We start from the raw sequence: 15,055 nt of genomic DNA on the forward strand, positions 1-15,055 counted from the left end.
ACTGTGTAGAGCTTTTTTGACTTTGGAGACTGAACGGTGCTCGTTCTGGTTTCAAATCTGTTACAAAGGTGATCCAGAGGATATGGTGCATTTACAGTAACAAATACTGTAGATCACACATGTCACTGAACTACAGATATTAACAGATAAAGAATATGGCCATGGTTATGATGTGTCGGTACCTCATTGTAGCTCTGCACAGCATTGATGAATGCCTCATCAGCCACAATTTGTGTGTCTCCATTGAGAAAAGCCTGGAACCGATCCTTGGTCTGCTGAAGCTGCTGCTTGGTTATCTGTGAAAACAAGATCAAACAGTGTTAAAGCCAGGACTGCAAAATGTGTCAAAATAGGCAGATATTAGCTCAAACAACAATACTATACACCTACTGGGCACAGGGCGAGCAGAGCAGCCCGAATACCTTTCCCCCAGATACTTCAAGCTCCTTCTGGGGGACGGCTAAGCACTCCCTGGCCAGTTGAGAGATGTAATCCCTGTAGTGTTTCCAAAGTCTACACTTGTATCTCCTTTTAGACAGTCATGTTCTGAACACCTCTAAAGGTTGGCAGCCAGGAAGCAAATGTGCCCAAACCACATCAACTAGCATCAGCTCAATAATAAGGTCCTGCCAGATTTCTGAGATCCCCACGCTATCACATCGAGTGAAACCAGGAACCTAATCTCATCTGATTCTGTTCACAAACTCTCTCTTTCAGTCATTACCCAGACATTGTGACTGCAGGTGAGAGTGGGAACAGAGATTGAGAGCTGCACTTTATATCGCGGCTCTGTCTTTACTACTTACAGTCTGACACAAAGCCTAGTACTTCAAGTACGAGTACTTCAACCAGTGGCCCTAATGCGTGGTCAGTCTTACAATCCTTTTTACCACTGCTCATGAATAAAAGCCCAAGGTACCTGAATTCTTCCACTTGGATACTTTTCCTCCTAACCTTAACTGAGCAATCCACCAATCTGGCTGCATCACACGAAGCTGCAAACTGTTCCAGTGGACATTGTGGGTCATGGCCCAATGAAGCTAAAGGACAGCATCATCTGCAAATAGAAGAGATGGCACCCTAATATCACCCAACGGGGTAAACTCCAGGCCTCAGCTGTGCTTTGACATTCTGTGCATGAATATCACAAACAGGAGAGGTGACAAGGCACACCTCTGTCAAATTTCAGTGTCAAAAAATAAACATCCCGATGCACAGTAATGCTTTGAGTGTACAAGGAAGAAACACTTTATAGCAGCCATAATAAGACAGAAAAGACTAGAGACTACATAGGTTCAACATCACACTTCTTTATAGCCATGCTAGAAAGGTGGCTCCAGGGAAGGTAATGTTGGTCTGTTGATTGGTCTGTTGGGTCTGTCAAGACTGAAATATTTCACCAACTGTTGGATGGCTTGACATGACATGGACAGATATGGTCGAAAGAGGATGAATCTGAATGACTTAAGTGATATCCCAACATTTATCCTCGCACCACCAGCAGCTCAAAGTGTCCAGCAAAGTTTCTCAACATCTAATTGATGGATTGGCACCAAATTTCATGCAAACACTCATGGTCCCAGGAAGATGAATCCTACTGGCTTTGATAATCTCCTGGTTTTTCCTCTGGTGCCACCACGAGCCCCTAATTTGTGGTTTAAATTGAAACGTCTCGACAGTTTGGATGGACTGCAATGAAATGTCTCCCTCGGGCGCCAACATCTAACTCGGCCTTTCTCCCTCGAAGAAACGTCAAACAGGCAGGGGTACTACTGCCACAGCTCAACAAACTTTTCCTCACTTTCGTTGTCCCACTTGACAGCAGCAACTTCAGCATCCCTCCTCCTCACCGTGGCTACCTGACTGCGCTCTGGAGAGAGCACCTGATTGGTCAACGCTCAGGAACAGGTCGTGGGAGATGTCACACTAGACCAACCAAGACAAAAAATTCTGACATGCTAGTCTCTGCATCGGGTTGTTTAACGTGTTACACTACAAGAGTACACACAACCGATTGTCGTTCACGATCGGTCATGACGTTGGTAATTTGTTCGCCACAACAAAATCTTGTCAACTGATAAATTCTTGGAATTTTTTCTATGCTTTTAAAGTACTGAAAGGGATTTGAATGTTTATCATATTTTTCATTAGCAACCAACAACCTTACTTTCATGAAAAGATTAAGCCGGCAGCAGTGACTGCACATTTGTGATCTCTGTGTCCTTGGATTGATTTTATACATGGATACTGAATCAATGACCTAACTGTCAGTAGACTGACATTCTCCCTGAGACAACTGCTTTCAATCTATAGTTCAAGCTCTTGTGTTTATCAAACAAGCACAAGAACCTGCTGGAAACGTGTGTGTCTGCATGCCTTCAACCCCACATTGCAAGTGACAGACTTTGGTGTAGGAGTGAGATGGAAAAGTACCACATATCATGTGAGATGGAAAAGTACCACATATCATGCGCCTTTGAGGCAATCTTAACACCATCTGCATCTCCATCATACGACTCCAACCCACTGTCAGTAATGGTCAGAAAATGAGGACCATGTAACGTAAACTTTCTTTATCATAGCCAAAATGCCGGAGATTGGTCTGATAATAAAGATTCACAATGGTGCAAATGTAAATGAAATTTCATCATAAAGGCCACTGCTACCTCATCCAATTCAAGATTGTGGCAGAAGAGTGGATCTGAAGATGATACACCACTTCATGTCCAAACATGAAATATCCTCTTACAAAAAAAGTAACAGCACATCGACAACATCAAAAGTCAATACATGTGTTTCTGTTTCAAGGTTTCAGGTTTTTCATCTTTACAATAGCGTGATAGATGTGAGAATAAAGAGATATGTGGACCACCCCTGCTATGTTTTAATAGACCATGGTGTTCAAGGAACATCCTGAGGCAAGAAACGTTAATATTAACACCAGTATGCAAATCAGCCCCGTCTACGGAGACACTCAGAAGTTGAAGTCAGCATTCTTGTCCTTGGTTTCTTGTCCATTTCGGAAAGTGAGAGCATGAGGATAAGTACGCCACACAGTTTTCACTTTGTCTTTCCTCATTATGTAAATTATAAGGTAGTACTGTTATAATGCACAGACTAACATTAATTTATGAGACTTCATTCCTTTTTCTCACAAGAACACGTTTCTAATTAAATTCTGAAAGTACTGTTTTCTAAGCAGGAGCCTTATGTAAACATTTTAATTAAAAGGAATAAATGCTCAGGCTGAAGTGTCGGCGTACTGAGTGATGAGCCGCAATCAATTCACCAACAGGGAAAGCAAAACCAAGAAAGCAGTATGAGTAATGCGTAATATATACTGAGGCAGGATATGGACTGAGATGCTTTCTGCTGAAGGGCTGCTGGGCTTTGAGAAAAGGTTCACAAACAGACTTGAACCAAGCTGACTGAAATGTTTTAGATCAAAGATAGCACTTAAGCCACTAGACCTGAGGTCACACATACTGCAGCTTTCTCGAGTACAACCTACCATTGGTACATAGCAATGGTTTTACAGCTCAATGTCCAAAAGAAACAAGGCAAAACGGAGCTTTGATCAGCTTCCAACCTCTCAAATGTGAATATTTGATGGATTAAACTAAATAAGTTTGAGTTTTGATGAATAAAACAAGCATTTTGGAGACATCATCCTGAGATCTGGGAAATTATCATCCATTTTTTTCACCATTTTCTGACACAAATGGACAAAATGGAGAGAATAATGAGGAGATTAATCCACAATGAAAGTAGTCGTAATAGTTGCATTCCTGGCTGTAATCCATGTGGCCAAGGACAGAGTGGCCTCTATTAACCTCACATATTAACTCTGTCTTCACATATAGCTGTAGAAGAATCACAAAGATATTAGAATAAACTCCAGGAGATGGGGTATTGGCAGTCATCCAAACACTGGCAGAGCACATTTATGTTTAACCTTAAGATTTTTCCACCAAAGGTCAAAGCTAATAATACTTTGCTTGCTTTTGCTGACAGTTTCTCTCGGCCGATCTGACTTTATGTGACAACATAGCAAGCTGCTAACTCACAGCACTGCACAGAGCAGTAAACCAGGCAAAGAACAGGACGAAAAAGAGTTTAGCTGCATAAAGTATTTATGCCTTTCAGTTCTGCATGCTCTTTATTTCATTGCTGATTGGAGAACTGTGCTGATTAGTAACCAAGTTGATGGATGAGAGAAAATGCCTCCATTTTCATCAGACTCCCAAGACATACTTTCGTACTTTGCTCTTATTGATTCTTTCTCTGTGGCTCTTATCAAGATTGCAGTGTTACACGGTGATTCATTGGCTTGCAATGAAGTGGGCACTGACATTAATCACCCTTCACATATCAATAGAGGGGATATGCACATTGCATTGGCCTCATTTACAGTAACTTCATTACAGTTCAAAATGATTATGGATTTGAGTTTAGTTTCCACCACGTGGCTGATACAATATCAGACTCACTGTGAAACAATGAATGACCTATGAATCTTTAATTAAAAAGCTGGTTTTGAACTATAAATATTTTTTGTAGTTTAGGTTCCTTAAACTTCATAAAACTACTTGAAATGGCCAGGTGTTACTGTGTAATAAACAGTGTTTAATTAACATGGAGGAAGAGTCTGTCAGCTTCAACTCAATGTCACTTCAAAATATATATGTTCTGCATCTTAAAGCCTATTGAGCCCCTCCCACAGGTTCATAGTTTTAAGTCCCTGCAGGCACATGTCTTGCAAAATGAAAGCTGCCTTTAGTGAATCTTCAGTGAACCAAAAAAGATTCTTTCTACATGCTGCTTTGTCAATATGTGTTTGGTGCACTTTTGCCACCATTTTTTTCCCCCACTGGAGTGCAGGAGAAATTCTACACATTCAGGATAAAAATGCTGTGCAAATTAAAACTACGGCATCAAAAACAGGAGAAATGACTTCTTATTTTGAAGGAAAGTTCAATTGTTCCCAGCTCTCATTCACTTCCCACAGTGTAATAGGGGGACTGTTACATAAAGGAAATGTAAATTATGGAGACTATTCAGGGCGATAGCCACTATTGTGAACAATACTGAGGTCACTGAGTCAAACATGAAGGTTGCTTCAAAGCCTTACACACTGTCAGGAGCAAAACTCTGGTGACAGAGCTGAATGTATTGTCTATAGCTGCTGTAAAATATACAGTTCATAATCTTTAATCTAAATTCTAAGCTTTTAATTCTAAAAATTAGAAATGTTTTATCTTCTCATCAGTTGGTCATTCTTCTTTGTCTGCTCATCTTTCTCTCTTTCCAGTGAAGGAGTGAGCGAAAGATGAATGCAGGTCATGTTCAAATACTGAAAGCCATCTGTGTGTTTAAAAAGAAAGAAAGATTAAGCCTGAACAACAGCAGGTTACATAACACCTGTAATACACAATAATTCTATATAATGATTATGAATCTATTCACATTTATTATAATCTCTCTTTGAAGTTTTTAATCAACTTGGCTTGTGAGGTACAGTATACTGCATATCAGCTGTCCTTGCAGTGCTGTGATGAGTGGAGTAATTAGCTAATTGAATGCAGTATATACTGTAGCTTGGGTAGCTCAGTCTCTGCTGTGCTGACTCACACTTCAGAAGTTGCATAACATTCAAAAGTTAAATTACGGTGTTTTCTGCAATTAAATTGCTACAAAATAAAGTATATATGCAGTTTTTAGTGGTATATACACTCGCAGTTGATTGGGCAATTAGGCTAAAATGTGCAACTTTGTATATAATGTAGAGACTAAACATTTTTACCAAAAGAGAAGGGCAAACTTGCATTAGATCATAGATGCAGAGTAATGATGAAAGGATATCATGCAAACTACTTGTTCTTATTGATTATAAATCTGTTTGCTCAGGAAAGAGCTCCCACCAATACTGCTGTTGGTCTTCAACAAACAGAGCATCGTCAAATCCTCTCGCCAGACAAAGCATATTTCAGTCATGCTGCAGATGACACCACCGGCTCACATCTGAGTAAACAGCAAACACCAGAACGGGAGCGAGCGCTGCATGACAGCTGCACAAAATCTGCCGGCAATGGGCCTCATCAAACACAAAACACCAGCATCATGTAGTGACTGTGGTCACAAAACTACAATTATACAAAGACAGATGCAGAAGCTATTATCCCAAACCAGACTTGCTCACATAGATTTGTTCTGAAGGCACACACACAGCGTTGTATGAATAAATACCACTCCGCTGGGTTAGTAAACAGCCAGGTGTATACTCTGCAGACAGAGGCTGACGCATGGCAAACAGGGATGAAACAGGGAGCTCTGGCTCTGTATAACCAGTCTCCACACTGTTGTCATATTCAGGAGCTGTGACATGGCTGATATACAGCAGAACACTGTGTTCACAAGCAGCTAAGCCCCTTCTTGTAACAGTCATCCATTATCACACCACCAACTCACTGGCAGCAGTCGTCCAGCTGAGCTGGTTCCTCATGCTCATTTGGTTACTGAGCAGAAAATAAGCCCTTAATCTAATATAACATAAATGGTGCTGTCATGTAAGGATAAAATCAATGGGACAATTTGCATATGTTTGGTCGAAAACAGTTGAATCAATGCTGTCTTTCCCTTTGCAAGAATCAAAGGTAGGAAACTACAGAACTGTAAACAAAGCACTGCAATGCATTGTTAAAAATAATTTAGATTAAAATGTTTATACAACTTTATTTCATTTTTATATAATTAGGTAATATCATGGCATTCTTATAGATTTTCTAAGTATTTTGCTTTGATTGCTAAGGTCTCTGGCTGGTATTTAGTGTCAAAAATCATAATCAAACTTTGTAGAATGAAAAAAGGAGAGTTATGACCTTCCTACTTAATGTGAAGGCCAAATGGTAAAAGCATGCCAAAAGGTTCATTTACCTCTTCTGTTTTTGCATTTTTGTCTCTTGCTATCAACATGGATCTCATATGATTAGGTTGTCTAACTGGTGTAGGGATCATAACACTTCTTCTGTCGTTTTCCATCGATGACAGTGATCAAAGCAATGATTTTGAGCAAGAAACAGACTGAGCATTTGTGTTTGATGGAGGGGAGTGGTGGACTGACTGCTGCACCGCGGCACAGGAACATGTGACAGGACAGAAACTTAGAGCGAGTGTTTACCTGACATGCAGCCTTGTGGCTTCTGTTTGTGTTCTTTATGCATCTGTGAGAGTCGTCAGAGAAAGAGGGAACGAGAGGTTCAATAGAGGAGTGCGGTAATGATCCTGCTGTGGCTCTTACCTCCGTCTCCTCTCTTTAATGTGGAAAATCACCACTACTAATGTCTCTCTCTCTCTCTCTCTCTCTCTCTCTCTCTCTCTCTCTCTCTCTCTCCTCTTTGTGTTATTCCAGTCATGCCCTTGTGATTTTCCCTAAAGCAGTGCTTCATATGGTTCAATATAACCGCACACATCTGCACAAACGTATATTAGGTCCTAAACTTCATTTGGATGCAAGACTCAAAAAGATTTCTAAAAGTGTGACGATGAACAGTGTTCATCAAAGAAAATTCTGAGCTTTTCTTGTACAGTGATTATAACTTCAACACCTAATCATGACTTAGAATCTCATAATTACAAGAAAACTATCTCATAATTATGAGAAACAAATTGCAATTACAGTGTAAGAAAAAAAGTATGTGATTATAACAGCTTGAGAGGACAGAAGCATGATGACACAACTGATTTCATTCTGATCTGCTTTGGTTTTTCTCTGCTTAGTTTGACGCATGGAGAGGGATTGTCCTGACTGAGTAATGTTAATGGCATTATGATTAGCATGTCAAGATGCACAGGCGTCTTTGGGCGCTGGCGTTGCTCGAGCACAAACACACAAAGCACACTCTAAACTGCTGCAGTGCTGCAACTAAATCTGATAAAGTGGTCTGTAATTACTGACAGCTTTCGATTTGAGGTGAAGCTATGATGAGTAATCAATTAGTTGATTAATTGAAAATTAATTGCCAATATTTTGACTGTTTTTCAAGCAAAAACTACAAAACAAACTATATTTTTGGATTTCGAATGACCAAAAAACAAGCAATGTGAAGACATCTCCTTTAAGATGCTGATGTTTTACATTCTGCTGCTTTTTACAGACCACAATTAAATGATTAAGAAAATAATAATAGGTTTTATAAGGTTAATCAGAATTATAATATAAGTGATAATAAATGGAGCATACTCTCTTGTTGCTTTAAGAATGAGTCATACATTTAGTTTGCTAGAGAAGGATTCAGTATGTTGTAAACACACTAATCTGGTTTCCAGTTGCATTGCCAACCAGCGCTGCTAATGTCTAATGTCCATTCTCAACAAACCAGCTTTCATTTTCTGCTTCTCTTTATGAGTATGACTCATGTGCAGTATTGGGAACAGGGATTAAATCTTATACAGCAATAAAAAAAAAGGAAAACAAAGGACAGAACCCTGCAGATTAATCTGTCTCAATCCATGCATACGGCACGAGGACACATTAACTGTCCTCAAACAGGCAATTCAGCCTCATGTCTAGGGATTGTGTCCTTCAGAAAATGGGTATTTTTCTGGTGTAGCACTAGGATTAAGGTTGAGCAAATATTAACAGTAGATACAGAACATTTGTCTACCCACAATAAGATGTGGCTTTTGGTTGGCACACAAGATTACATGGCCTCTGTGAGGACACATAGGTCCTACTATAATTAACAAGTACATACTGTATTGTGAGAGAAAGAGTTGGAGGAGAGAAACAACACTATGTGAGGTATTGCTTTCAAGCCAGAGCCGAGATACACCTCGTATGAGGAATAATCCCGTACATGATGCCACCTTGAAATGTTGAATATAGTACATTCATATACAAACACTCTGTGGTGTAACGTTTTCATTTCTGCAGCTGTTTTTGTCAGTGCATGATTGCCCTGCGTATAAATGTCAGCTCACACGACTGGGTTGCTTAAATGCACAAGGAAAATCTGAGTCAATTGGATCCTGACTCTGATTGCTGCCTTAAAAGAAGTCAAACCTTTAGGAAAAGACGTTTTCATTCTCAGATCATCGCCTTCCCTCCTGGTTATAGGCAGACGGAGGAGACGTTTAATTTGCGGAGCTGTGATTTGTTACAGGCGGCTGCACAGATTGTAGGTGAGGGGGTATTTCACCTGCTGCTTTTCAGCTGCCGCCCCTTTGGAATCCACTTTCATATCCATACCGCTGATGAACTCCTTTAATCTACAACACTAGTGTTGCTAAAACACGCTAAAACATCAGACTAACATTCCTCAGCAGCAGCCTTCAAATGCTGATTGACATGTTTTATAGTCAACTCAAAGCTTGACTTTCACTCTGACTGCAGAGATCCTTTTATTATCATGGATGTCTCTTTTCAGGCAGAACACCATTTAAAGATCTTACATAATAATGCAAATGATTTCAATGTCACACTTGCACTCTGCATTAACTGCTGCTCTCTTTTCATGAACACAGTGAGCTCAGGCAGTTTTACCTCAGTTATCTGTGCATCTACGTGTTTGATGCTCAAATATAATCTCGCTAAATGACTTCTGATTTTGTTCAAGGAAGACACGAGGAGTAGTAGGCAATGACATTACACAATCCAGTCACATAAGAGACAGAGAGTATAGATATTTTTAAGCCCATGCAATGCAGAAAAACATCAGCTGATAATGAAAAACATCACTGCACGTACACCCGTTAAAGTGTATTCTGATTAATTTTTCAGTGTTACTAATTTTACTCATGTCTCCTCCAATGATGTCTTCTTCCTCTCTCCTTCTTCTAGTTTCCATCCTCATGTCACTGTGTTATCTATGAGCCCAAATGCCACAGTTACTTAAATCACTGTCATGTATTATATTATCATGTTCATCCACTGAATAAATGCATAGTCAGTCATCAGGTCCTGAAAGATTACATAATTATGTCCATGACTATAGTGCCATACTGTGATTGTCTATGCCAACATCCTGCTCAGCTCCACCAGGGAGCTTTTTTTTTTCTTTTTCTTTTTTAATTTTAACGTTTATCTCTTTTCCTGGTGTTTAAATTGATGCACAATTCTCCTCCACAGCTTTACCCTCACTGTTAACTTTTATTTACATTTAAATTTTGCTTGTCTGCTACTGTGAGCACCATTTGTTCTGGAAAGCCATTGTTTCGTTCTTGCTTTTACCAACACAAATGGCAAATAAGCAGAGCTGACACTAGACGGCATCACTAAACATTACCCTCATTTGGTATAGACAGGTCTGCTCCAAATACAGCAAGTCATCATTAGGCACCACAGTTTTTGCATTCATTACAAGACAATTATTATGGTTTAAAATCTGGAACATGACAGGAAACCCAGTCCATGAAAAACATAGTTCACAATGGGACACCCAAAGTCCTCTGCCAGGCTCAGCAGCACGAAACACCAAAGTAAAAAAACTACATTCAAGTATCACTGATTTGCATTTTAGTCTACTTCACATTCACGTCACAGAGCCTCGCTGCACAATTCACAGCTCCACTCCCTCACAGTATCAACAGCATACTGTATGGGATTAAAATGCTGAGCCAAGAGGCACTCTATTAAGTTAGCCTGCTGGCAGATGAGTTGATTGGGTCAGATTATCTTTGGGGGATCGCAGTTTCTAATTGAAAAAAGACTAAATCCAGGAGATTATTCAGTTCTGAAATACACACTCACTGTGAGCGACAAGAAGCATTTGAGTTTGATTAAACAGATTTAATCTTTATCAGACTGACTGCTAATGTTTGGAAGTACAACAGAGCTTTTTTCAGTTGTGCTTATTGCCTCATAAGACTGGCTGTGGCTGAGCTAATATTTACATTAGCATGCTAACTCTAAGGGACCATGCTAACACACTGATGTTTAGCAGGTGTAATGTTCACTTTCTTAGTTTAGCATGTTAGCATGCTAACATTTGCAAATTAGCACAAGACAAAGGCTACAGCTGAGGCTGGTGTGAATGGCATTAGTTTTGAAGAATTAGCAACCACCACCAACTAAACTTTGGATCTAATGATGCACTAGATGAAAAGTCAGAGATTAGAGTGAAGTGAAATCATCCTGAGGGAGCCATGAATGTCTCTACCAAATTGCATGACAATCCATCAAATGGCTGCTGAGAGATTTCACTCAAAACCACAAATGTGAACCTCATAATAGCACTACAGGAAAAACAAGAGGATCCCCAAAGTCATTAGGATCCATCTGGGAACTATAAACGTCTGTGCAAAGTTTTATGCCAACCCATCAACTAGATGTTGAGATATTTCACTGGATAAGAGAAAACTTTGAATTGGTGCCATTAGATGAAGTCAGGGGTTCATCGTCTGGGGACCATGAATGTTTCTACGAAATTTCATGGCAATCCATCAAATTATATGTTGAGATAGTTCAGTCTCGGCTGAAGTGGTGATCTGACTGACATCGCCAACAATAGAAAAATAGCATAAAATGTCTTTCTAAATTTCTAAATTTATTATTACAGGACACATAAAAAAGCACCCATAAAAAATTGTCAAAAAAAAAAAAAAAATCAGTTTGTTGCCATTATGCCCTTGCCTTTATTTTTAATTCCTCTGTGCACACAGATTAGGCATCTTATTGCCATTAAATCAAGGAAGATTTTGCCCTACAGGACAATCCACAACATCCAGAACATAATTCCATAAATTACCCCAATAAAATCTATATCTGCCAAAAGCCTCAATAACTTACTTACAACACATTTACAGAGGGGGTGGGGCAGCCAATTAGCCTTGAATGCAAACACACATGCCACCATTTAAATATGAACATACACTCAACCAGCAGCAGCTTCCAAACCGTCGCTTGTCAAGGCATCTTTCACATTGAAAGAGTAAACATTTCCCTCGCCCCTCAAAAAAGGAAGCAACTGCCTGCCACTGCCCTATTGTGTTACCCGTTCACAAGGTTATAGCAATACATTTTTTTCAAGAAGCAGCAGTGGAGCTTGCATACTCTGCAGCCTGGCCTGTTTCTCTGTGATAGCCCATCACTGCTGTTTGTGTGCCAGAGCTTCTAATAAAGGATTATCACGGAGCTGCTCCACATGTTTCACTGAGGCCTTTAAGTCTTTTCATTACAAAAATTGTTTCATCATATTTCTATGACTAATCTATAATAGCCAAAATACTAATAGGTTACATATTAGATTGTGTAGCCAACGCTGGGAGAAATAAATCATTGTTTATGGATGTCTGAGGAGCCCACATTAAAAGGTGGAATCTACAGAGAAAACACTGGACCAGTGATGAATATTCTCACTTTGGTTAAGTGTAAATAATTTCTTTATAACCACAAAGGACAGAAATATGATTAAATGATAGTGAAATGCCATGACACTATTAATGCACATAAGTGCCAGAAAGCAATCAGCTTACTTAAGTGCCCTGTGTTTGTTACTCTGTCATCTTTCATTCAAATCAAACCAGTTAAATTTGCTAAAAAAAAAACACACGCTACATTGTTGTCATTAAATGTTGCACAAGGTGTGTAAGTTGTCTGAAGTGACTGGTTTTAGGCAAAGAATGTAAATTTGGGCCAAATCAAAGCCTAGCGGCAGACTGTGGGCAGGCAGACACACTGTGATTTCCTGCTCTGATAGCAAGCATCAGATTGCCTGTCCAGATTTTCACTCACCCACAGCAGAGGATTGTGGCTGCCTTAGCTACCAGATAAGAAATTGCATTAGTAAGCATGCATTAGACAATCAGTAACCTACGCTGAACAGGACTACAAACAAACAAATACATGGAAACACTCTGGTTTATGCCACCCACATGCACTTGTGCATGAGTCAGCAGAAAATTCAGACCATATGGCCTCAACTGTGTCCAGCAGAATACAAATTGTCTGCAGGTTAAACAAAAACAACACTCACAAGAGCAATATCGTATTGTTGTTTACGGCGTTTCCTTGCTTGGGTGATACATGATCGGCCGTCGATTAACTGAGCTGAATGAACGTTCAGCAGGTACACACTGAATGCAACTTCATGCCTTGTGAGGAGCCACGACAAGCTGCTCCAACAGTCTCGCTGGTGATCGTTGTTTTCACAGTACAAAGGTAAACCTACACAAAATGTGTTGATCACTTGCGTCTATAGCTGCATTTCTTAATCTATGACAGAAAAGTGACATTACAGCCTGGGAGTACAAACTGTAGATGAACTATTTCTAGTATGCACAAAAGGACAATAAACTGGGCAACGATCAATTCAACCCTCCTTTAGTACAGTAAGGCCTGTGCATGGTGACTTTGACAGTAAGGACACCATGACCCAAAACTGGCTTCAACATCAATGGAGCATCACAGCAGCAACGTGAAACCAGGATGAGGGCCTTGTCCCTTACAGTAAATGACATAAATCTCATAACATGGACCTCCTATAGCAAATAGTGTAACAATCTGAATGTGTGGACATTGAAAAATTCTAATGAAATTAATTTACTGTAACCCGTCGGGAGGAGCCGAGCTCGCCTGCAGAGGAGAAAGGCTATTAAGCAACCCTCCTCAAGAGGTCTGTGCCTAAAAGTCACCTTGGGAGGCCAAATTGACGGGATAAGTGATGGCGCAAACGGGTTGGAACTGGGTATCCGCCAGGACATGGAGCCACACACAGCTGCCTGTGTGACAGAAAGCGGGACATCTGCGAGATGCAGCTCAACAAGGACAACGACGCCGTCCCGTTTTTAATCGCCATCCACCATCACTTGAACGCCCTTTCAAGGAATGGGCTTGCCGGGATTGATCTCACTTGTGAGCGTGTGTACGGAGGAACATGGGCTGCGCTCAGTCTGCAGCTCTGCAGTACCATGTGTCCTCTCACCACCCGGAGCTCGAAGCGTTTTTATGTGCTCACTGTCATGCTCCGAGGATTTCAACATTTTGCGTCAAATGGACAAACAGTGGTTTCACCAGGACTGTGCTGGAGCCGTGCGCTATCGGATAGGCCTAGCGGCCAAAACCCCTCTGTGTTCTAGCTACCTTATGTAGGTCATCAATGACAACATCTGCGATGTCAAAGTAGGCATTTCGTCAGCGCGTGGTTATTAATTATGCCTTTGCAACCGAGGGCCCTTACCTTCTGCTGTCGCCTTGCCATATCTGTGGGCTGTTTTGCATTGAATGGGTAAGCGACGCATCGCATCACAAAAACATACAACTGCAGCTTCTTCTTGCGCTCTTCCTCGTCCCTCTGCAGCTTCTCCAGGTCCTCTTTCTCCTCGCTGGCGGCTGACGGGCTCGGGCTGGTCGGACGGGCACTGCTGCGGCTGCTGCTGGGCGCTAGTCCACCCGAGCTCTCGCTGGTCCTGCTTGGAGAGATGCGGGATCCGGCCTGAGGTGCCATCGCCTCTTTGCTCTCCTCCTCCACTATCCCATCAGATTCCTCCTCGCTGGACGACGGGTCTAACATCTTGCTCTAGAGGCGATGCGTCCCTACAGATAGCCTAACCTACTCAAGGAGGTTTTTGATGTAGCTCCCAATGATGGCTGCGCCGCTGTCTTATCCGGGGCTTGATTTCATGTAGAATATGCCCGAAGTCAAACAGGGATAGGCCCTGATTGGTACTCGCTCGCTGAGAGATGTCAGCAGTACGAGTGATGCTGGAGGAGGTTTTAGTCTGCTTCCCACTGAGCTTTCTCCGCCTGCGCCGAGCGCTCGTCGATGCCTACGTATTTTCTGTATTTTATTGGCCAGTCACCGCTGCGGATGTGAGAGGGGGAGGTGAGAAGGGAGCAGAGGGGAGGGACAGGGGGAGTGTAGTGTACAGATGAGAGGAAGGAGAGCGGCTTTCTTTTCCTTTTTTCTCTCTCTCTCTCTCTCTCTCTCTCTCTCTCTCTCTCTCTGTGAAATCGGGCGATGGCCTCTCCCTGCCTGCCAGGCGGGGGACGCAGGCGCGCGGAGCTGACCGTGGTCCTGAACAGAGAATAAGACCAAGGAGCGAAGGATGCGCCTCCACT

General features: G+C 41.3%; 1 protein-coding gene across 10 annotated transcripts in view; it reads right to left on the reverse strand.

Moving 5' to 3' along the window:
- Window positions 1-14,747, reverse strand: part of cadpsb (Ca2+-dependent activator protein for secretion b) — a 79,452-nt gene extending 64,705 nt beyond the window's left edge. For 7 of the 10 annotated variants that reach the window (XM_070958820.1, XM_070958816.1, XM_070958815.1 and 4 more), the window contains exons 1-2: window positions 14,175-14,746; window positions 183-296 (exon numbers count right to left, since the gene is read on the reverse strand). In XM_070958820.1, the coding sequence (XP_070814921.1) occupies window positions 183-296; window positions 14,175-14,507 (447 nt within the window). In that variant the 5' untranslated portion in view covers window positions 14,508-14,746. Of the gene's footprint in view, window positions 1-182; window positions 297-14,174 lie in introns of all 10 variants that reach the window. The other 3 variants (XM_070958814.1, XM_070958819.1, XM_070958813.1) reach the window with 1 other exon arrangement.
- Window positions 14,748-15,055: the final 308 nt, after the last annotated feature.

This window comes from Chaetodon trifascialis, chromosome 3 (genome assembly GCF_039877785.1).
Source record: "Chaetodon trifascialis isolate fChaTrf1 chromosome 3, fChaTrf1.hap1, whole genome shotgun sequence".
Classification (NCBI taxonomy): domain Eukaryota; kingdom Metazoa; phylum Chordata; class Actinopteri; order Chaetodontiformes; family Chaetodontidae; genus Chaetodon; species Chaetodon trifascialis.